This window comes from Cololabis saira, chromosome 6 (assembly GCF_033807715.1).
Source record: "Cololabis saira isolate AMF1-May2022 chromosome 6, fColSai1.1, whole genome shotgun sequence".
NCBI lineage: Eukaryota > Metazoa > Chordata > Actinopteri > Beloniformes > Belonidae > Cololabis > Cololabis saira.
In genome coordinates, this window is record NC_084592.1 from 49,024,305 (window position 1) to 49,049,175 (window position 24,871).

The 24,871-nt window shown below is 38.8% G+C and overlaps 1 protein-coding gene across 2 annotated transcripts; it reads right to left on the reverse strand.

The window, feature by feature from the left end:
• Positions 1 to 11,271: 11,271 nt before the first annotated feature.
• On the reverse strand, positions 11,272 to 23,205 carry LOC133446258 (uncharacterized). 2 transcript variants are annotated; one of them, XM_061724260.1, is made up of 8 exons: positions 22,689 to 23,205; positions 20,159 to 20,277; positions 19,128 to 19,188; positions 18,201 to 18,268; positions 16,818 to 16,920; positions 15,899 to 16,017; positions 13,314 to 13,456; positions 11,272 to 11,868 (listed from the first exon to the last, which is right to left on the reverse strand). In XM_061724260.1, exons 1-8 carry the CDS (start codon positions 22,747 to 22,749, stop codon positions 11,760 to 11,762), a joined length of 783 nt encoding a protein of 260 aa, XP_061580244.1. In that variant the 5' UTR covers positions 22,750 to 23,205; the 3' UTR covers positions 11,272 to 11,759. The 2 variants fall into 2 exon arrangements, with proteins under 2 accessions (XP_061580244.1, XP_061580243.1); XM_061724259.1 differs by having other exon boundaries at positions 13,314 to 13,459; positions 22,689 to 23,202.
• Positions 23,206 to 24,871: the final 1,666 nt, after the last annotated feature.

Below are 24,871 nucleotides of genomic sequence, written 5' to 3' on the forward strand. Positions count from 1 at the left end.
TAAACCCACAACCTAAACTAGACACGGATCACTGCCCCAAAATCACAGTATTCTAATTTTCTGAGACAGTCCTGTACAAGAAAATATTGACGGTTACAAACTAATTGTAACCACAGGTGTCACTCATGACGCTGGTGACGTTTCTGTCTCATAATGTGACGTTCTGAAGAATAAATGTCCGTTTCTCTCCGTTTACAAGCAAACGTGAAGACGGAGGTTTGAAAAATCTACACTTTGGCCGGAGTTTTCAGAAATTATGGTTTTTGGAGACTTTGAGCTTCGTTTTCGTGTAAACGAACGACCAAAACGCATGAAAACGCTTCCGTTTCTGCTCCGTGGAAACAGGGCCTCAGTTAAACCCCAACAACTAGCGTTAAACTCCAACCAGGTAAACTCTAGCGACCTGTAATCTCCAGAAACCAGACCAAGTTTATCATCACAGCCGCAGAAGTAAATAAATACGTAAAGTTTATTTCTAAAGCACCTTTCACAGGCGAGGGAATTTCACAAGGTGCTTCACAAAAAATAAACACTACAATAAAAGTAGAAACATGATAATGTAACGCGAGGGTTCGATAGGTTAATCAGACTCTTCATGAGAGAAAACAGTTTAGTTTTCCAGCAGAACTTTAACTGAAGCTCCGGCATCAGAAATCACCATGACAACCACTACTTCCTGCTGTCTGACCCCATGTGACTAAACCAACCAATCAGGAGCCAGGAATGAACTGGACCGAGGAAACGTAACCAAACACATTCAAGAGTGTTTTAACTATCTGAATCTGTAAACATGTCAATAATAAAGCACAAATGCATAACTAATTAACTAAATAAACATTGTACACATATTATCTTGCTTAATTAACGTCACCTTGAAGTCTTACAATAACAAGACAATACCAATAAAAACTTCTAGAAGTACATAAATCAACGTCTCATTGCTGATGTTTAAAAGCTCAGAAACAGGTTTTAAATCTTAAAGCGTTGATGGTCCAGAGACAGTTTGGTTTGATATTTGGGTTTAACATGTTTAGTTAAAACCACATTAAGATTAAATCAATCTAAGATTCTAAAATTCAGATTCTAGTGACGTCAATGATTTTACTTTAGTGAGTTTAAACTAGTTAAATATCTGGAGCCACAGGAAGTTAAAGTTGGTCCAGATTAGTTTAGTCTTTACAAAACATCAACATTGTTGGCGTCGTGGCTGAAAACAACCCGGTTCTGGGTCCACTAGACTGTTTCTGGGTTCGGTTGCCAACTCCTTGAAACATAAATCAGGGAAACCTCATCACCTAAACCCGGTTTCCTTCACCTTCCTGGCGTTTTTAGCCCCTTTTTTGTGAGTGAAACGATAAGATGCGAGAGAGAGAATTATGGAATTATGCAGGTAATGTTTACTGATCTTTTTGTCCTTATTTTAATCAGGACTATTTATTATTTATTTTCTTTTCTTACTGGTTCTTTGTTGTTAAGTGTAAATAATACTAATGTGAAGGTTAAAGGCATTTATAAGCTCAGAGCTTCAGCCTATTAATTTTCCATCCAAATGATTAAACGACATGTTATGAATGAGTGAACCATACTGAGCACATGATCCAAATAAATAAATATTTTTGAATACCATGAACACATGAACAATAACTTATCAATTCACTTTAACACAAAACAAAATGAACTGAATAAAATAAGGATCTTAAACAGAAACCTGTCCTGCTTAACTTAAAATTGTATAAATTTAAAACAATATAAAGAAAGCAGAACATTAATTCTGTAATCGTGCACATTTTTAGTGCAATAACAAAAGTGCAAACAGAAAGTCTGTATTAAACTTGTAAACATATTTGTGCCTCAAAGGCCATGACTTTAGGCTACAGTTGGAGTAAAACAGAATAAAAATAACTTTAACTCAACAGCTCAGGGACATTTTAGGACTATTTTCTGACTCTCACAGTAAAACGGGACAAAGTTCGTCCATTTTCAGCTCAATACGGGACTTTAGTTCATAAATACGGGACTTTAGTTCATAAATACGGGACTTTAGTTCATAAATATGGGACGATTACGTTTTTCAAGGGACGGCTGGCAACACTGTTTAATTAACCCCGGATCTGGGTAAGTTTAACCCGTCTTTAGGTCCTGTTAACCCCGTCTTTAGGTTAAATTAAACCCATCTCCAGGACTACCCGGTCCTCCTCACACGCTACACAACCGGCGCCATCACGCCTCCGCAACATCCGTAAAAACCTCCATTAAAACACTTAAAACCACCGTCTGTAATGAAAATAGCGGCGGATCGCAACATCTGCAGGAATTCCACACACACAAACATCATCATTTACACTCGATGGCGCAGAAAAAGCGGTGATTTTGATCAGATTCTCGGACGAGCGGTAGAAAGATTCTTCCTACCTAAATTTCGATGACGGAAAAGAATCTGCGCCGGAAACGCGAGGCTTTTCTTCCGGTGGAGCCGCCGCGGAGGCCGATGGGTAATGTAGGCGCTAATGTAGGCACTTACCGTGAGCGTTTATCCACAGCTAAGCTGTTAGCACGTTTATAAGTGCATTAACGACGCACAGAGCGTTTTATTCTGACACTTCAGTCTTTAAGTTTGTCTACACTAGAAAAAGACACTCAAACTATTGAGTGAAATCTTTATTTTGAGCATACATAAAAAAACAATTACACAATACAAAAAAAAAGAATATAAATAAACAGTCATTAAACAAAATCAAAGGAAATAAACCTTCATGCCATAAAGGAGTAGGAGGAAGTAAAAACCTATGAGGTCCTAACGCTTGTTTCTATTTCAATTTTGCTTGAAAATAAAAATAAGAAAAAAAAATATAACAGCAAGCTTTACTACTTTATAAAAAACATTTATACCTGTTATTACTTTATGAAAATAGTACAGCACTTCATTGCAATATTACCTCAGCATTATAAATATAAATATACTTGAGCATTATAAATAATATACCTGAGCTTTATGAATAAAAGAATAAAATAAATAAAAGAGCAATTATAAATTATATTATTATATAAATTATAAATAATATACATATACATATACTATATATATATATATATATATATATATATATATATATATATATATATATACACATCTTATCATAAACATATAATCATTATTATATATAGCATTTTATATACACTATACTATATCAAATGGTCCAAATCCCCCCAAAGTCAAGGAAACTCATTTTAAATTAATCAATAAAATGTATCCAACCGCTGAATTTTTGAGACAAAGATTTAAATCTGAAGTTGAACCTTGAGCTTTCTGTAATGAATCAGAAGAATCATTGATCACGTGTTTCTATTGGGTCTCACAAACATTTTGGCGTGAAATTAGAAATTGGCTAATCTTTAAAAATGAACGACATTCCAAAATTAGAAATGGCTAATATTATTTTTTACATAGATAGAATTGATAAATCAGTGTCTCTCTTGGTTAATGTCATTCTTTTACTGGCTAAATATCATTTACACTGTTGTAAGTGGAGAAAAATCAAGCCTCTTTCCAATGTTTTTTAAATGATTTCAAATGTTTTTTTGTCTCTATAAAAAAATTAAGTCAATTTACTCTGCAAAAAAAATATTAGCCGATATATCAAAGTATCTTTTATTTGAATCTCTTTCTGAAATGTTGATGCTAATTGCCTAAAAATGCCATTACTGTTTTTGTTATTCATTTTACTTTTTTACCTTATTGTAACCCGGTGCTAAATGAGCAGTTATTTATGAAATAAAATAATTTCAAGCTTATTCAGACACGTCAATGTGTGACGTCATGTGACTAGGGTCCAATTGAAAGACAAGATGCAAACAGAAGAAAAATAAAATAAAATAAAAATAAATAAATAAATAAAAAAGAAATAAAAAAAAGACTAGATGCAACAGCACAATCCTCCACCAGGGGGAGACACTCACTCAGCGGAGGAAAATCAGGACACAATGAAACAATGAACTACATTATTACATGAAAAAGAGACATAAACTTAAGGTCTTATGGCCTTTGATTGGTGGAGAGTTAATGTTCTAATATAATGTTTGACCTCATTTTCAAAAATACAAAAAAGAGGCTTTTGATTAGTATACCGGGATTTATGAATAAACCATTTTGTCAAAAGTATAATAAGATTAATAATATAAAATAGTTGTTTTCGACAGATGGATAGTCAATGAAGCCACACAATACATGTTGATTGAAAAATGTTAAAACAGGATGATTCATGTTTCCATTTTAGATTGTGAAAATTAATCTCTTCAAACTCGACGCAATCAGAATAAAATATGTTAAAAACATCTCATCGTGTTATAATCTGAAGTTAAAAAGCCTTTTCAGATGATTTTGGTGCAAAACATTGACATGAACAGATTGTTTAGATTATTTTAATTTGTGTTTTTATTCAAATGAACAGAAAACATATTATATGCTATTATATGATATTTTATTACATGATATTATATCATATATTACTATGTACATTTATCCGTTCATTCCTGTTCTCATTAGAGTCCTGGAGAACCTAAAGAGCTGTTAAATAAAATGTATTATTGTTATTAATATATCTCATGAGCTGCTCCATCACCGCGCTAGAGAAATGAGAGGAAAGTGTCTAAAGAAACCAGGATAAACATAAGGTTTATATTTACACCCTGCTACCAATATCAATATTAAAGTATTCACCACTTTTGATAAACTTTATTTAATCCCTTCAAAATATCTTACAATGACATAAGAGCAAAAATTGTTGATACAAAAGTGTGAGAGCAGACGTTTTCCTGGACACGGTTCCAAGTTTAGAGTGTTAAACATTAGTGTTCATGTCAACAGGGAGTGAATATCTGGGGCTGATATTAGTACCTGCTATTAGTATTATTATTATTATTATAAGTACCTGCTATTAGTATTATTATTATTATTATTAGTACCTGCTATCAGTATTATTATTATTATTAGTACCTGCTATTATTATTATTATTAGTACCTGCTATTAGTATTATTATTATTATTAGTACCTGCTATTAGTATTATTATTATTATTAGTACCTGCTATTAGTATTATTATTATTATTAGTACCTGCTATTAGTATTATTATTATTATTAGTACCTGCTATTATTATTATTATTAGTACCTGCTATTATTATTATTATTATTATTAGTACCTGCTATTATTATTATTATTAGTACCTGCTATTATTATTATTATTAGTACCTGCTAGTAGTATTATTATTATTATTAGTACCTGCTATTATTATTATTATTAGTACCTGCTATTATTATTATTATTAGTACCTGCTAGTAGTATTATTATTAGTACCTGCTAGTAGTATTATTATTAGTACCTGCTAGTAGTATTATTATTATTATTAGTACCTGCTAGTAGTATTATTATTAGTACCTGCTAGTATTATTATTATTATTATTATTAGTACCTGCTAGTAGTATTATTATAAGTACCTGCTAGTAGTATTATTATTATTATTAGTACCTGCTAGTAGTATTATTATTATTATTATTAGTACCTGCTATTATTATTATTATTATTATTATAAGTACCTGCTAGTAGTATTATTATAAGTACCTGCTATTAATATTATTATTAGTACCTGCTAGTAGTATTATTATTATTATTAGTACCTGCTAGTAGTATTATTATTAGTACCTGCTAGTAGTATTATTATTAGTACCTGCTAGTAGTATTATTATAAGTACCTGCTAGTAGTATTATTATTAGTACCTGCTAGTAGTATTATTATAAGTACCTGCTAGTAGTATTATTATAAGTACCTGCTATTATTATTATTATTAGTACCTGCTAGTAGTATTAATATTATTATTAGTACCTGCTAGTAGTATTATTATTAGTACCTGCTAGTAGTATTATTATAAGTACCTGCTAGTAGTATTATTATTAGTACCTGCTAGTAGTATTATTATAAGTACCTGCTAGTAGTATTATTATAAGTACCTGCTATTATTATTATTATTAGTACCTGCTAGTAGTATTATTATTAGTACCTGCTAGTAGTATTATTATAAGTACCTGCTAGTAGTATTATTATTAGTACCTGCTAGTAGTATTATTATTATTATTAGTACCTGCTAGTAGTATTATTATAAGTACCTGCTAGTAGTATTATTATAAGTACCTGCTATTAATATTATTATAAGTACCTGCTAGTAGTATTATTATTATTATTAGTACCTGCTATTATTATTATTATTATTATTATTATTAGTACCTGCTATTATTATTATTATTATTATTATAAGTACCTGCTAGTAGTATTATTATTAGTACCTGCTAGTAGTATTATTATTATTATTATTATTAGTACCTGCTATTATTATTATTATTATTATTATAAGTACCTGCTAGTAGTATTATTATAAGTACCTGCTAGTAGTATTATTATTATTATTAGTACCTGCTATTATTATTATTATTATTATTATTATTAGTACCTGCTATTATTATTATTATTATTATTATAAGTACCTGCTAGTAGTATTATTATAAGTACCTGCTATTAATATTATTATTAGTACCTGCTAGTAGTATTATTATTATTATTAGTACCTGCTAGTAGTATTATTATTATTATTAGTACCTGCTAGTAGTATTATTATTATTATTAGTACCTGCTAGTAGTATTATTATTAGTACCTGCTAGTAGTATTATTATTAGTACCTGCTAGTAGTATTATTATTAGTACCTGCTAGTAGTATTATTATAAGTACCTGCTAGTAGTATTATTATTAGTACCTGCTAGTAGTATTATTATTAGTACCTGCTAGTAGTATTATTATTATTATTAGTACCTGCTAGTAGTATTATTATTAGTACCTGCTAGTAGTATTATTATTATTATTAGTACCTGCTAGTAGTATTATTATAAGTACCTGCTAGTAGTATTATTATTATTATTAGTACCTGCTAGTAGTATTATTATTAGTACCTGCTAGTAGTATTATTATTATTATTAGTACCTGCTAGTAGTATTATTATAAGTACCTGCTAGTAGTATTATTATTATTATAAGTACCTGCTAGTAGTATTATTATTAGTACCTGCTAGTAGTATTATTATTATTATTAGTACCTGCTATTATTATTATTATTATTATTATAAGTACCTGCTAGTAGTATTATTATTAGTACCTGCTAGTAGTATTATTATTAGTACCTGCTAGTAGTATTATTATAAGTACCTGCTAGTAGTATTATTATTAGTACCTGCTAGTAGTATTATTATAAGTACCTGCTAGTAGTATTATTATAAGTACCTGCTATTATTATTATTATTAGTACCTGCTAGTAGTATTATTATTAGTACCTGCTAGTAGTATTATTATAAGTACCTGCTAGTAGTATTATTATTATTATTAGTACCTGCTAGTAGTATTATTATAAGTACCTGCTAGTAGTATTATTATAAGTACCTGCTATTAATATTATTATAAGTACCTGCTAGTAGTATTATTATTATTATTAGTACCTGCTATTATTATTATTATTATTATTATTATTAGTACCTGCTATTATTATTATTATTATTATTATTAGTACCTGCTAGTAGTATTATTATTATTATTAGTACCTGCTAGTAGTATTATTATTAGTACCTGCTAGTAGTATTATTATAAGTACCTGCTAGTAGTATTATTATTAGTACCTGCTAGTAGTATTATTATTAGTACCTGCTAGTAGTATTATTATTATTATTAGTACCTGCTAGTAGTATTATTATTATTATTAGTACCTGCTAGTAGTATTATTATTAGTACCTGCTAGTAGTATTATTATTAGTACCTGCTAGTAGTATTATTATTAGTACCTGCTAGTAGTATTATTATTAGTACCTGCTAGTAGTATTATTATTAGTACCTGCTAGTAGTATTATTATTAGTACCTGCTAGTAGTATTATTATTATTATTAGTACCTGCTAGTAGTATTATTATTATTATTAGTACCTGCTAGTAGTATTATTATTAGTACCTGCTAGTAGTATTATTATTAGTACCTGCTAGTAGTATTATTATTAGTACCTGCTAGTAGTATTATTATAAGTACCTGCTATCAGTATTATTATTAGTACCTGCTATTAATATTATTATTAGTACCTGCTATTATTATTATTATTAGTACCTGGCTGGTGCAAATACTCACTCTGTTTAAATATTTCTCTCTAAATAAGTGAACAGTTTGGAGCCCCGGTTTTTAAATGAAAAGCTCTTCCAGCTCCGGGAGTTTGAACGGCGGATAAATTAGAGGAAGAAAAACTGAGAGAAAATGTTTGAAGCTGCAGGATTTTAATGAAGGCAGTGACGTCACAGACGGACCAGGTCCTGGTCCTGGTCCTGGTCCTGGTCCTGGTCCTGGTCCTGGTCCTGGTCCTGGTCCTGGTCCTGGTCCTGGTCCTGGTCCAGGTCCTGGTCCTGGTCCTGGTCCTGGTCCTGGTCCTGGTCCTGGTCCTGGTCCTGGTCCTGGTCCTGGTCCAGGTCCTGGTCCTGGTCCAGGTCCTGGTCCTGGTCCTGGTCCTGGTCCTGGTCCTGGTCCTGGTCCTGGTCCTGGACCAGGTCCTGGTCCTGGTCCTGGTCCTGGTCCAGGTCCTGGTCCTGGTCCTGGTCCTGGTCCTGGTCCTGGTCCTGGTCCTGGTCCTGGTCCTGGTCCCTCTACCTGCCTCTACCACCTCAATAAAAACCTGTAATAAAGTGTAAAAACAGAAACACTGGAAACATCTGTACGAGTGTGTTTACATGGGAAGTTTAATTCCTCTTTAATTCAGAATTTAAATTAAATCTCATTTAAAATGAGTAAAAACACCATGTAAACACCTAATTCTGAATGAAAATGTCCATTCTGAATTAAACTTAATTCTGAAGTAAGTGTCTGGTTTATTCTGATTTTAAATCTGAATAGAATAATTCCAGATCGTGTTTAAACTCATTCCTCTTTAAATTAATCCTGGGCTGCGTCAGAAATCACATCCTTCCTCCTAATGAGCAGCAAAGTGAGTGTGTGAGACTTTTTAGTGTCTGAAACATTAGTATGTACTCAGTAGTATGTACTATCCATACTCAGTAGTATGTACTATCCATACTCAGTAGTATGTACTATCCATTCTCAATAGTATGTACTATCCATTCTCAATAGTATGTACTATCCATACTCAATAGTATGTACTATCCATACTCAATAGTATGTACTATCCATACTCATTAGTATGTACTATCCATACTCAGTAGTATGTACTATCCATACTCAGTAGTATGTACTATCCATACTCATTAGTATGTACTATCCATACTCAGTAGTATGTACTATCCATACTCAGTAGTATGTACTATCCATACTCATTCTGGAAAATGTTTTAGTATGGATTGATGGACACTAGCCGATATTATAATATTCGTATATAATAATATTATATAATGTAATCTTGTTTGGGCCAGAATAAACTGGAAATAGCGGTGCTGCTACTGCAGCTGTTACCATGGTAACAACTCCTGTTACCATGGTAACAACTCCTGTTACCATGGTAACAGCTGCTACTGCTGCTGTGACACGTCACTTCCTCCCTATGGCAGGAAGTGACGTGTGTGGCTCTTAATTGTAAGTCCGAATTAATGCTACTACTGATATTTACTCAAAAGTGTGCCGAACTTAAGTATACTTTTTAGTATATACTTTTTAGTACGGTATTTCGGACGCACCGCCAGTCTTTCTTTCTGCTCGTCCGTCTGTCTCCATGATCTTATATTCCGCTGGGCTGGTTTTCCTAACAAAGTTTCCAGATGCAGCAGCAGTAAACGCTGGTCAAGAGCAGAGACATTTATTTAATAAATAGAAATCATTAAAAGAACACATGGAAACAGGAAACATCAAAATGGGGATCTTTTCAAAGTTGTAGCGGCTAAGTTAGTTTTTCTTCCGGTAGTTTAACTTCCGGTCCCCCCCCTATCCAATCAGAACCTTCCCAACCCCCAGACCTGGAGAGGAATTGGAGAAAGACCATCAAACGTGTTTCCATGGAAACCTCAATTCAGAATTACTATTTCCATGGAAACTCCAAGGAAAATACTTTAATTCTGAATTATTTAATTCAGAATTAAAACCATCATGTTTTCAGCAGCACTAATGCAGCTCTGCAGGGACAAGAACCAACAAATAAAAACATCTGTTTGCATTTAATTTTATTATTTTACTCCAGTTTTTAAAAAATGTGACAAATGTTACAACAGAAGGATTAACGGGTTTATGTTCACCCAGACAGACGGAGCTCAGGGACGACCAGAGACACAAGAAAGATTAGGAAAGACAGTGGTTGTTAATGAAGACCCCCCACCCAGAACCAGAACCAGGACCAGAACCAGGACCTGGACCAGGACCAGGACCAGGACCAGAACCAGGATTCTTACAAAAACTGGAAGCCTTTGTGTCTCAAAATTCTGTCTGTCGAGGACGTTGAAGACGCCTTCATAATTGAATTTATGATAGCAGGATTTCTCCTGATCATCCTCTTGATCGGAGGGGGGGGATTACTTGTGTATGGACAAACGCGTAATACGTTGACAGCTGTTTTGGCTCTTTCCGAGCTGCCGGACGTGGCTGAAGGGTCAAGCAAGGCGACCAATGCACAGACTCTGACACTGGGAGAGCAGGGCCGTAAGCTGGATGTGATTCTTGAACAGAATCGCAGGCTGGCGGCGTCTTTGAGCTCATTGGCAAAATTGACAACACCTTGGAGAAGTTGGAAGCTCGGCTTGGCGAGAAGTGATCACAATTCGTCTGATTGGAGTCGCCATTGAGGAACCAGAGACTAAAGGCAGACGGAAAATTACTGAGTCTGTTTTTCAATATAATTGTTGATTCTAAAATCTGGCCTTGACAGAGCGGTTTGGCCGATCACTCTGGTCACAATCTCCCTGGTGGAATGTAAACAAGGTGACTCTGCCCCCACTAACCCTCCCCTCTCAGCAACATCTGTGGACCTGTTTCAGAACTGACCGGGCCGTCTGATAACATCAAGGACATTGGCTGAGAGCAGCTCTGGAGCGAAGTTTTCACAGACTTGATAACCACAGATCTTCAACGCCTTCCCTGGCTCCTCCTCTTATCAGCCCCCCTGACACGGACGTCGGGTTTGAGCACCAGCTGCCGCGGCCCTCACTTGGATGAACTGTGCCGGGACCCCCCCCCCCCCGACTTGCCCACCCCCCATACCCATAAGCTATGATGTTGTTTTGTTTGTGTATGTTGTTTTGATGTCTGTTGAGCTGTGTGCTGCTGAGGTGTTTTTTTTTGCACCTTAATACTGTGTATATACTAAGTGTGAAGATGTATTTTTGTTTCTCCCCCCCTCCTATCCCAGTGTTACCTTTTGGAAAACAGGCGCACAATACCATCGTGTCGCCGCCGGTGTATCTGAAGTCAAAAACAGTTTTTCTAAGCTGAACTAATAAACTTGATTCTGATTCTGATTCTGATAAACTCGTACTTGCAAAAATTCTCCGATACCAGGCACCGATACTTCATTGTTGTTGTAGTTACTGGTTAGCGCCGCTAGGGGGAGATGTTGAGCCACACATTAAAATACTCGTACTCGGTGTGAAAAAAATGGTATCGGGGCAACAGGAAGTGGGACGTCCATCAAGACAGGAAGTGGGACGTCCATCAGGACAGGAAGTGGGACGTCCATCAGGACAGGAAGTGGGACGTCAGGACAGGAACTGGGACATGAAGGCGAGCGCCGGGTGCAGGTCGTCCGTCAACTCCTCCGGCATCGACAGAACCAGCGACGTCAAACCCCCGGTGACCTGCAGCATCCTGCCGGGACGGAGGACGGGGACAGAGGACAGAGGACATGGGGGGGTTAGAGGGAGACAGCTACAGCCTGGATCCAAATCAAACTTTATTTGTATAATAATAATAGTTAAAGCTGCAGCAGCGATGAACGGATAAACGGGCCCTTGCACATGCAATTTTCACCAATAAAGGTGAAGGACTCAAAACCGAGTCCGATGACTCCACCCACGACTCTTTATGTCAAACCATTCAAAAGTTGGTAGGAAGTAGGAACTATCACATATGGACCAATCAGATGAAGAGGCGCGCTTTTTGGCGTCTAGCGTCGCCATGGTAACATTTTTGAAAGAGAAAAGTAATGCGCGTTGTCACAGGATGTAGACGCACATTTTGATGTATAACACACCTGGGTGCACGTTACGGTTCGGGCCGCATTAACTGCCGAAGAAATGGCATAAATTGCGGCAAAATTACACGATGAATTCAAAATGGCCGACATCCTGTTGGGTTTGGGCCATGGCTCCAAGAGACTTTTCTTTAAGTTGTGTACTGATACAGGTGTGTACTGATTTTCGTGCATGTACGTCAAACCGTATTGTGGGGCTTGAGGCACAAAGTTTTCTAGGGGGCGCTGTTGAGCCGTTAGGCCACGCCCATTAATGCAAACCAATAAATATCACATTTTTCACCAGGCCTGGCTTGGTGCAAAATTTGGTGACTTTTTGGGCACGTTTAGGGGGGCAAAAAGACCCTCATTTCGTCGGAACAATAAAAACTAGAACAATTCCTACAGATACATTAGGGCCCTAGCACTGTCAGTGCTAGGGCCCTAATAATATTCAATTTAATTTATATAGCACTTTTCATGCATAAAAATACAGCACAAAGTGCTTTACATAAAAACAAAACACAAACATAAAACGTATTAATATAGAATAGATAGGTAAGGTAAGGTAATAGATAAGATAAGCTATGAAGTTAAAATACACACTAAAAAAGTATAAAAGTATAACATAAAATCCTAAGAGTAGGTCTAAAGAGCAAAAAAATAGAAACTGAGAGAATAAAACAATAGAATGTATAAAATAGACCATAAATAACGACTAAAACATTTAAATATAACATTGAGATAAAACAATGAGATAATAAAACAGGATAAAGGGGGGCGGTGCCTCTCACCCTTCTTCTCCTCTCCTCTTCCCTGCCTCTCTTCTCCATTACCATTTTTATTTATTATAAATATCTCATAGCTATCATTTTTGTCCATCGATCCTGTAGTTTCTTGTGCCGGCCCCCCTTTTTTCTCTTTTGTGCATGTTTGCAGGCCGGACCTTCAGGAGCTGCGTTCTGGCCTGTGGTCCCGGTCCCCCTCCCATCCCCGGTCATCCCGCTGCTGCTTCCACCTGCCTGCGGTCCCGGTCCCCCCCTGAATAAACTAAACTAAAGATGAATATAAGACGTCTCACCAGCTGAGATACTGGGCCGCCAGCTGGGGCTCGTGTCTCCGTCCGTCCTCCACCACCAGGTGCTGCTTCACCTGCCTGAAGTTCAGCTCGATGTCCCTCCGGACGTCTGACAAGACCTGGACGCCCCTGAAGGAGCTGAGGACCTGCTGCAGAGAGACACCACAAACCTCAGGACATGTCCCCCAGAGAGACACCACAAACCTGAGGACATGTCCCCCAGAGAGACACCACCTTCAGAAACCTGAGGACATAAAAAAATTAATAAATAAATGTAAAAAAAATAAATAAATAAAAAAAAAATTATAATAATAATAATAATAATAATAATTGAATAATAATAATAATTGAATAAAAAACAAACAAACAATAAAATAAAATAAAACAAAACAAAAAATAAATAAAATAAAAAAGAAACGAAACCTGAGGACATGTCCCCCAGAGAGACACCACAAACCTGAGGACATGTCCACCAGAGAGACACCACCTTTAGACTGAGGTCTGTTCACCACTGACTGCGTTTCCAGCATCAATAACCTTTTAAAACCGGAATATTAGCAATAACCCAGTTACACGGCCATGTAAACACCAATAACCCCTTTGAATAACCAGAATGTTTAAAAACCTGGATATGACGCCCTGGGTTACTCCTTTTCTCTTTGAATATTCATGTTTAGCCTAACGGGATTTCCCCGTCAGGAGGAACAGGAATGTGTTTTCTACATGTTCTTTTCTCAAGGAATCCTGGTCTTTTGAGTCCAGGAAGTTCTTATAAACACGGGGAAACCAAGACCAGGAGGAGACTAATCACTTCATAAATCTTCTTCCGGCTCTCGGCGAAGGCGGACGCTACTCTGCTCCTCTCCCTTCTCTATCTGCCCTGCTGCTGCTTTTGTCCTGTCTCGTCTTCAGAGTCTCTCCTTTTCACTCCTCCCAAACTCTACAATCATGGAATTGGTTAACTGGTCTCTCAGCACAATTGACCAAATTTTTGCAACGAGAAGTCAGGGGACAGGGGAGCCCTCCTGCCCCCATGGGACATTTTTTGCCGGATACATGATGGACTCATGGAAAAATTGGAGGATAATGTGCCTGTTGATTCTGTCCGTCGAGGACGTTGAAGATGCTTCATAATTGGATTAATGATAACAGGATTTCTGCTGTTTGGAGCTGGTGGATTCCTGGTATATCGACAAATGCGTAAGTCGTCGACAGCTGTTCTGTGGCTGAGGGGATCAGTTCTGGACCAACACTCAGACTTTAACGCTGGGAGAGCTAAACCGCAAGCTGGATGTGATTCTTGAACAGAATCGCAGGCTGGCAGCGTCTTTGGGTTAGGGTTAGTGTCTGCCTGTTTTTTCAATACAATTGTTGATTCTATAATCTGACCTTGACAGAGCAGCCTGGCAGGTTAGTCCAGTCACAATCTCCCTGATGGAATAAAAACAAGACGCTCTCCCCCACTAGCCCTCCCCTTCCACGAACACCTGTGGACCTGTTTCAGAACTGTACCGGGCCGTCTGATAACATCAAGGACATTGGCTGAGGAGCAGCTCTGGGGCAAAGTTCACAGACTTACCGCTCTCACACACTTGCTGATAACCACCCCCCTCATCTTCAAAACCTTCCCACGAAGGCCACGGCCCTCACTTGGATGAACTGTGCCGGGATCCCCCCCTACTTGCCCACCCCCGATACCCACAAGCTATGATGTTGTTTTGTTGTGTGTATGTTGCTTTTCTGTGCTGAGGTGTTTTTTTGCACCTTGACACCAGGTATTAATACACAGTGTGAAGATCCTTGTTTCTCCTCCATCCCAGTGTCATCCTTTAGATTTACTAAAAGGTGAGCGGAAAGTTGCACAAAGCAGGATTTGTAGGAACGCCAGACCAGATCAAGCTCCGCTGGAAGACGCTGGAAAAGAAACTTCTACTGGGCTGTTGATTATCCGCCGTGCTGCTGTTGTTGATGTTGTTGTTATTGTTGTTGTTATGAATTTGGATCCAGGAAGAAGAAGCAGAAATGAGGGGAATTGTGTCATGACGTTCTCCGTGCGTCGCTGGTTTGATCCAGATATCCCAAATGATTCCAATCACCATGTAAACAGGGATAACCCTGTTAGCTCAGCATGGAAACACATTATTCCCAATGTTTCAGGAACTGGAATATTGACCTGAACCCCAGTTTTGACTGAATGGAAACGTGGTCAGTGAGACACCTGAGCAGAGGTTCCTCTCTTACGTAGATGACGGACAGCTGGTGAGGTTAGGGGTTAGGGGTTAGGGGTTAGGGGTTAGATTTAGGGGTTAGGGGTTAGAGTTAGGGGTTAGGGGTTAGATTTAGGGGTTAGGGTTAGAGTTAGGGTTAGGGGTTAGGGTTTAGAGTTAGGGGTTAGGGGTTAGATTTAGGGGTTAGGGTTAGAGTTAGGGTTAGGGGTTAGGGTTTAGAGTTAGGGGTTAGGGGTTAGATTTAGGGGTTAGGGGTTAGGGTTAGGGGTTAGGGTTAGAGGTTAGAGGGTTAGGGGTTAGGGGTTAGGGGTTAGGGTTAGGGGTAGGGTTAGGGGTTAGGGGTTAGGGTTCCTCTCTTACGTAGATCACTGACAGCTGGTGAGGGATGTACTTGTGACTCCCCAGATGTTGGACGTCCTCGTCCAGCTGCTGACTCAGCGCCAGCAGCTGGTTCAGTCTGGACACGTGGACCAGGTATTCTGCAACACAGACGGGGACACGTTAGTTCATGTCTTTATTCCCAAATAAAGAACAGAAAGAGAAGCCAGTTACACACAGTGATTAATATAAATAATATAAATGATGAACATTTCCAGAGATCTCCTGCAGGTCAGATCCAGGTGTGAAGCAGCACCACCGATACACGGCTCTGCCCTGTTTTATACTCCAGTTTAAGGTAGTTCCATTAACAGGATGGAGATGTCTCAGTGGGACGAGGACGTGTCTCACCGTCCATGGGGGGCGTCTCCAGCATGTCCACTCACCGTCCATGGGGGGCGTCTCCAGCATGTCCACCTACCGTCCATGGGGGGACAGCATGTCCACTCACCGTCCATGGGGGGTGTCTCCAGCATGTCCACCTACCGTCCATGGGGGGCGTCTCCAGCATGTCCACTCACCGTCCATGGGGGGCGTCTCCAGCATGTCCACTCACCGTCCATGGGGGGCGTCTCCAGCATGTCCACTCACCGTCCATGGGGGGCGTCTCCAGCATGTCCACTCACCGTCCATGGGGGGCGTCTCCAGCATGTCCACTCACCGTCCATGGGGGGTGTCTCCAGCATGTCCACTCACCGTCCATGGGGGGTGTCTCCAGCATGTCCACCTACCGTCCATGGGGGGTGTCTCCAGCATGTCCACCTACCGTCCATGGGGGGCGTCTCCAGCATGTCCACCTACCGTCCATGGGGGGACAGCATGTCCACTCACCGTCCATGGGGGGTGTCTCCAGCATGTCCACCTACCGTCCATGGGGGGCGTCTCCAGCATGTCCACTCACCGTCCATGGGGGGCGTCTCCAGCATGTCCACCGGGCTGCCCTGGATCAGAAACACCTCCACACGGGGGAACATGGCCGACAGGCCCACGGTGTCCAGGTAGTCCTGGGGAGGAGAGGGGGGGTCTGACAGCAGCTCTGGTAGCCACATCGACCAGTCTGGTAGCCACATAGACCAGTCTGGTAGCCACATAGACCAGTCTGGTAGCCACATAGACGAGTCTGGTAGCCACATAGACCAGTCTGGTAGCCACATAGACCAGTCTGGTAGCCACATAGACCAGTCTGGTAGCCACATAGACCAGTCTGGTAGCCACATAGACCAGTCTGGTAGCCACAGATCTACGAGTTTAACCCTGCCGAGGCGCTAATAGCAAAAAGGGTTAATAAGGGTTAATAAGGGGTTAATAAGGGTTAATAAGGGGTTAATAAGGGTTAATAAGGGGTTAATAAGGGTTTATGAGGGTTTATAAGGGTTAATAAGGGGTTAATAAGGGTTAATAAGGGTTAATAAGGGGTTAATAAGGGTTAATAAGGGTTAATAAGGGTTAATAAGGGGTTAATAAGGGGTTAATAAGGGTTAATAAGGGTTAATAAGGGTTAATAAGGGTTAATAAGGGGTTAATAAGGGGTTAATAAGGGTTAATAAGGGTTAATAAGGGTTAATAAGGGGTTAATAAGAGTTAATAAGGGTTAATAACGGTTAATAAGGGGTTAATAAGGGGTTAATAAGGGTTAATAAGGGTTAATAAGGGTTAATAAGGGTTAATAAGGGGTTAATAAGAGTTAATAAGGGTTAATAAGGGTTAATAAGGGGTTAATAAGGGGTTAATAAGGGTTAATAAGGGTTAATAAGGGTTAATAAGGGTTAATAAGAGTTAATAAGGGTTAATAAGGGTTAATAAGGGGTTAATAAGGGGTTAATAAGGGTTAATAAGGGTTAATAAGGGTTTATAAGGGTTAATAAGGGTTAATAAGGGTTAATAAGGGTTTATAAGGGTTTATAAGGGTTAATAAGGGGTTAATAAGGGGTTAATAAGGGTTAATAAGGGTTAATAAGGGGTTAATAAGGGGTTAATAAGGGTTAATAAGGGTTAATAAGGGTTTATAAGGGTTTATAAGGGTTAATAAGGGTTAATAAGGGTTAATAAGGGTTTATAAGGGTTAATAAGGGTTTATGAGGGTTTATAAGGGTTTATGAGGGTTTATGAGGGTTTATAAGGGTTTATAAGGGTTAATAAGGGTTAATAAGGGTTAATAAGGGTTTATGAGGGTTTATAAGGGTTTATAAGGGTTAATAAGGGTTCATAAGGGTTTATAAGGCTCTACATAAAGCAAGTGCTGAGGTTTTCCTGTTTCCTGTAGACGGTACGGGAGAATCGTCACCTCCAGCTGTGGCATGGGCTTGGGCAGATGTTCCAGACACTGCAGCATCTGGTCCAGAATCTCTGATCCTGGAACCAACACACAGATAAACGAGTCAAGAATCTGATCCTGGAACCAACACAGATACAGGAGTAAAACTCCCTTTAAAGCTCAGATACAACACATTAAAATCTCTACAAACACGTATAAAGGCTTGTTCCCTTTCTTAGAATTCATCTTTACGCTGTCTGTCCCTGATGTAGCTTAGCATTTATTCCTGTCATGTTTACAGTATTACTGGGTGAAACCCTTAATTGTAACTAACAGATGTTTGGACTCATGTGTAACCCTTAACCTTCCATGTGTTAGGCTGTGTCCCAATACTCCCCCTACCCCTCGTTTTGATCCCTCCCCCTAAATGTTGCGCGTTCCCGTGAAGGTAGTGGTTCCAATTCCTCTTTCCACCTAACCCTAACCCTAACCCTAGGGGGAGGGGGCATAACGAGGGCTAGGGGCTGAGAATAGCCCCTTCAAATAGAGGGATTTCAGATGCTGACTTCGCAAGCGAGGGGGTATAAAAATTTCCCAGAATGCTTTTCGTCGTCATTTGCGGACTGAATCCAAAAAAAAAACATGGTGGACATTTTTTTATTTTTCAGTAAATAATATTAAAAACAATATTTTGAGTTAGTTTCTGCATAAAAATGCGTTTTGATTACATTTCTAGCGAGAAATATATATTTTACTTTCATAATATTCACTCAGTGAATGTACATAATTCCTTTTTTGTCCATTGTTCGCGAAAATCGCGCTGGAGTAAAGGCTGTTAGGTTACGCCGTAGGCTACGTAAGCTACGCCGTAAGCTATGCCGTAGGCTACGTAAGCTACGCCGTAGGTTACGTAACCTACGCCTATCTCTATTGAGATTGGGCTTTAGTGGTTGGTACCTTGAGTCTGGAAGCCGTCCGACTCCTCTGGACTACACCCCCGTCCTAACTGCTCCTGGAACTGAACACACACCAAACTTTAAAACTTATACACCAAACATCACATTTATACAACAAACATACAAATAACTCTGGAAAAACTCTGGAAAAAGTGCAACAAATCAAACTAGGAATGAAGTGAATCTGTTGATAACAGGAACCTCTGGAACATCTGGAAACATCTGGAACAAACATCAGCTTCCTCTCTGTTTATATACAGATATGTACCATTTTTTATTTCTATTGTATTTTTTATTGATTTTAATTAAATGTATCTTTTAATCTATTTTCTTAATTGTTTGTTTACGCTACTTTACTCTTTATTTTAGCTTCACATGTACAAGAAAAACCCTCCGTGAAACAACTTCACACTGACAAAAGTAATATTAATATTATAGATGTATATTATAGATGTATATTACAGATGTATACATGTATAGAAGTATATTATAGATGTATATTACAGATGTATATTATAGATGTATACATGTATAGATGTATATTATAGATGTATATTATAGATGTATATTATAGATGTATACATGTATAGATGTATAGAGTTCTTTGTAGTTTTTTTTTCTTTCTTTTCCTTTTTTTAAAATTTCTTAATGTTTACTTAAAATGAAAAAACTGGATGGCGAATAAGAATATATATATATATAGTCTATATATAGTATAGTAATATATATATAATATAAGAAACGTCTCTCCAGTGTTAGCTTCGCTCCATTGGTTACCTGTAAAATTCAGAATCCAATTTAAGATTTTATTACTTGCGTATAAAGCCCAAAACAGCTCAGCTCCTCATTATTTGCAAGACCTGATAGTGCCTTATGTTCCTGGCAGAGCTCTCCGTTCTCAGAGTGCAGGTTTACTCGTAGTTCCTAGAGTATCTAAATGTAGATTTGGAGGGCGGGCGTTCTGCTATCAGGCACGTTGCTACGGTAACCACCTGACTATTATGGGATGGCAGCGTTGCTACGGTAACTCACCTGCTGACTCTGGGCCCGGATCAGAAGGTCCAACTGTCCACACAGAACCAGCATCTCCAGACCCACCTGTTCTGGACTGAACCGGACCGGAACCAGCGGCCGCCGGACCTGCAGTTCTACTGGAACCAGAAACAAGAACCAGTTCTTACTGGAACCAGAGAGACAAGAACCAGTTCTTACTGGAACCAGAGACAAGAACCAGTTCTTACTGGAACCAGAGAGAAGAACCAGTTCTTACTGGAACCAGAGAGAAGAACCAGTTCTTACTGGAACCAGAGAGAAGAACCAGTTCTTACTGGAACCAGAGAGAAGAACCAGTTCTTACTGGAACCAGAGAGAAGAACCAGTTCTTACTGGAACCAGAGACAAGAACCAGTTCTTACTGGAACCAGAGACAAGAACCAGTTCTTACTGGAACCAGAGACAAGAACCAGTTCTTACTGGAACCAGAGAGAAGAACCAGTTCTTACTGGAACCAGAAACACAGGAACCAGTTCTTACTGGAACCAGAAACACAAGAACCAGTTCTTACTGGAACCAGAAACACAGGAACCAGTTCTTACTGGAACCAGAGACAAGAACCAGTTCTTACTGGAACCAGAGAGAAGAGAACCAGTTCTTACTGGAACCAGAGAGAAGAACCAGTTCTTACTGGAACCAGAAAGAAGAACCAGTTCTTACTGGAACCAGAGACAAGAACCAGTTCTTACTGGAACCAGAGACACAAGAACCAGTTCTTACTGGAACCAGAAACACAGGAACCAGTTCTTACTGGAACCAGAGACAAGAACCAGTTCTTACTGGAACCAGAGAGAAGAGAACCAGTTCTTACTGGAACCAGAGAGAAGAACCAGTTCTTACTGGAACCAGAAAGAAGAACCAGTTCTTACTGGAACCAGAGACAAGAACCAGTTCTTACTGGAACCAGAGACACAAGAACCAGTTCTTACTGGAACCAGAGAGAAGAACCAGTTCTTACTGGAACCAGAGACAAGAACCAGTTCTTACTGGAACCAGAGACAAGAACCAGTTCTTACTGGAACCAGAGAGAAGAACCAGTTCTTACTGGAACCAGAAACACAGGAACCAGTTCTTACTGGAACCAGAAACACAAGAACCAGTTCTTACTGGAACCAGAGAGAAGAACCAGTTCTTACTGGAACCAGAGACAAGAACCAGTTCTTACTGGAACCAGAGACAAGAACCAGTTCTTACTGGAACCAGAGAGAAGAACCAGTTCTTACTGGAACCAGAAACACAGGAACCAGTTCTTACTGGAACCAGAAACACAAGAACCAGTTCTTACTGGAACCAGAGACAAGAACCAGTTCTTACTGGAACCAGAGACAAGAACCAGTTCTTACTGGAACCAGAGAAGAGAACCAGTTCTTACTGGAACCAGAGAAGAGAACCAGTTCTTACTGGAACCAGAGACAAGAACCAGTTCTTACTGGAACCAGAGACAAGAACCAGTTCTTACTGGAACCAGAAACACAGGAACCTGGTTCTAACTGGGACTAGCGTTAGAACGTGCGTTTTTTCGTGCGTTCGTTCTTTCGTGCGTTTTCGACATTTCAACTTTTTTTTCTAAATTTTGACTTTTTCATCCAAATTTCAACTTTTTTCTCTAAATTTCAATTTTTTCATCCAAATTTCAACTTTTTTCCTCAAAATTTCAACTTCTTTCTAACTGGGACTAGAGGAGACACTGGTACAGGAACCTGGTTCTAACTGGGACTAGAGGAGACACTGGTACAGGAACCAGTTCTAACTGGGACTAGAGGAGACACTGGTACAGGAACCTGGTTCTAACTGGGACTAGAGGAGACACTGGTACAGGAACCTGGTTCTAACTGGGACTAGAGGAGACACTAGGAACCAGTTCTAACTGGGACTAGAGGAGACACTGGTACAGGAACCTGGTTCTAACTGGGACTAGAGGAGACACTGGTACAGGAACCTGGTTCTAACTGGGACTAGAGGAGACACTGGTACAGGAACCTGGTTCTAACTGGGACTAGAGTATATTTGTTTTATATTGAAATAATTCTGGATCGCTTATTTTGGCATGGATAATTCAATTCAATTCAATTTTATTTATATAGCATCAATACAACATAGTTGTCTCTAGACGCTTTCCAGAGACCCAGAACATAAACATAAACATAAACATAAACATAAACATGAACATGAACATAAACATAAACCCCTGAGCAAATATTACATAAACAATGGAGGTAAAAACTCCCCTAGTGGGAGAAAATGTAATGTTTCATAATGTTTGTGTTGATAATGTTTGTGTGATGAGACTGAATAAAGAATTTCAAACAAAAAAACAAAAAAACCCAGACCCCCAGAAACCAGTCCCAGCATCCCCCCTGCTGGGACTGGTTTCTGGGGGTAGGGGGGATGTTAGGTCTGGTTCCGGGTCTGGTTTTGGGGTCTAGGTCTATGGGGGGTAGGTTTAGGTTCAGGTCTGGTTCTGGTTCTCGGGGGTTAGGGTTAGGTCTGGTTCTGGTTCTGGTCTCACCTCTCAGTCCGTCTCTGTAAACCAGGGGGCGGCAGAGCGGCTCCGACACGATCGCTGCCATCCTGCTCCGAATCTCCTCCTATATCCTCCTTTATTCTCCTTTATTCTCCTCCTTTTCTGGATTAAATCCCCAGGAAGACGGAGCTCCGGCAGGTGTCTGGATGAAGTCTGGATCCTGCAGGGATGCGGGTCCTGATGCGGGTCCTGATGCGGGTCTCAGGGTTTCTGGATGCGGGTCTTGATACCGGGTCTCTGCTGGTCCTGACGGGTCTCTGCGGGTTCTCCGGGACTCGAACCCGCACCTCCTGCCCGGGACGGCGCGTGGAGATGCGGGAGAATCAACACCGGCGCGCGGCCCCGCCGTCGACCACGCCCCTCCAGCCGCAGGCCGCGTCACCATGACGTCATGATGGAGACCAGCTGCTTCACCATGACGTCATGATGGAGACCAGTATCACCTGGTTTATTGCAAGCTATTTTAACATTTAATGTTTGATTTTCCAGAATTAACAGCAAATTTCTACAACTGCATTTTAACGTGTCGTAACGTCATTGTGACTAATCAAAACTCTAATTCTAGATATCTGTAATTACATTTTCACTAGGCAGAATGGAAGTTAAAGAAATCTCCAATTTGAGATATCTCTAATTAAAATTAATTACAAGATATCTATAACTTGATTATAGATATCTACAATTAAATTATAACTATCCGTAATTCCACTTCTAGATTTCTACAACTTTGTTCTGACTAGTCAAAACTTAATTTAAGATATCTAGAAAGAACGATGTAGAAATGTTGAATTGAGGGGATTTAAAGATATGTTGAACTGGAATTATTACTAGTCAGAATTAAACTGTAGAAATCTGAAACTGGAATTACAGCTAGTCGTAATTCAGTTGCAGAAATCTAATTCACATGACAGATTTCTGCAACTGAATTGTAGAAATCTGTGATTAGAAACACCAAACACCTGACTGGCAGAATGATGTTGATATCTGAGACTGTGGACAGGAAGAACTAAATTGTATCTGAAATTCTCTTTTTGACTAGGAATAATTGAATTGTGGATATCTGAAACACATATCCAGCCTAGCTGTTAAATATTAAAACGACTTGCCGTAGTGGTGAGGAGAGACGGATCTGCTCCAGCAGGACGACCAGATCAGGGACGTGGAGGTCGATTAGTCGACCACCGTAGTCGGTTTAGGGTGATGCTAGGGTGATCTCATACTTATTATATTAATCATAACCCCGGCCCCAACAAACCTCCTCCTACGTCACTGATCAGCTGATCATCGATGCTGCTACTGCTGCTACATTACAAATCAACTGAAATATTACAAGCCTTTTATTATTTTAATATTGCTGATTATGGTTTACAGTTTAAGATTAAGATTCCCAGAATATTCTAATTTTTTGAGATAGGATATTTGAGTTTTCTTAAACTGTAAGCCATGATCAGCAATATTAAAATATTAAAAGGCTTGCAATATTTCAGTTGATTAGTAATGAATCCAGAATGGATGACATTTTAGTTGTTTTAATTGTATTACAGAAAATCACAATATTCTAATTTTCTGAGACAGTCCTGTTTGTGTCTAAACTCCCACCAGAGTTCATGGTTCCAGCTGATTCACCTGATTCTAGTTTTCTCTCACCTACGGGTCACATGACCCGTCACATGATGTGACCGGTCATGTGACGGGTCATGTGACCAGTCATGTGACCAGTCATGTGACGGGTCATGAACCTTGTAGAACCGATTGTTTCCATCAGTGGGGGATGAAACAAAAATGCAAGTAAAATAAGTCTAGACATTGCTCATTATTTGTTATTCTAATTTAATAATTCCTCTCCTTTTTTATGCTCCATTATGTGAATTTAAATGCTTAATGTATTTTGTTATTCATATGCACCGTTTAATTCTTAGAGTGCCTTGTTTTTTGTTTTCTTTACAAGAATCCCTTTTTATTTTCCTTTCTTTTCATATTGCATTTAAATTGATATTTGTCCATTATCCTTTGAGAGTTTGTATATATTCAATAAAGTTTTGTTTAAAAAACAAAATAAAAAAAAAAAATCAGTGGAATGATGAGGCTGATGCATGATGGGTAAAGCACGTTTACGTCCAGCGGTGCGTCCGAAATGCCAGACTAAAAAGTATATACTAAAAAGTACA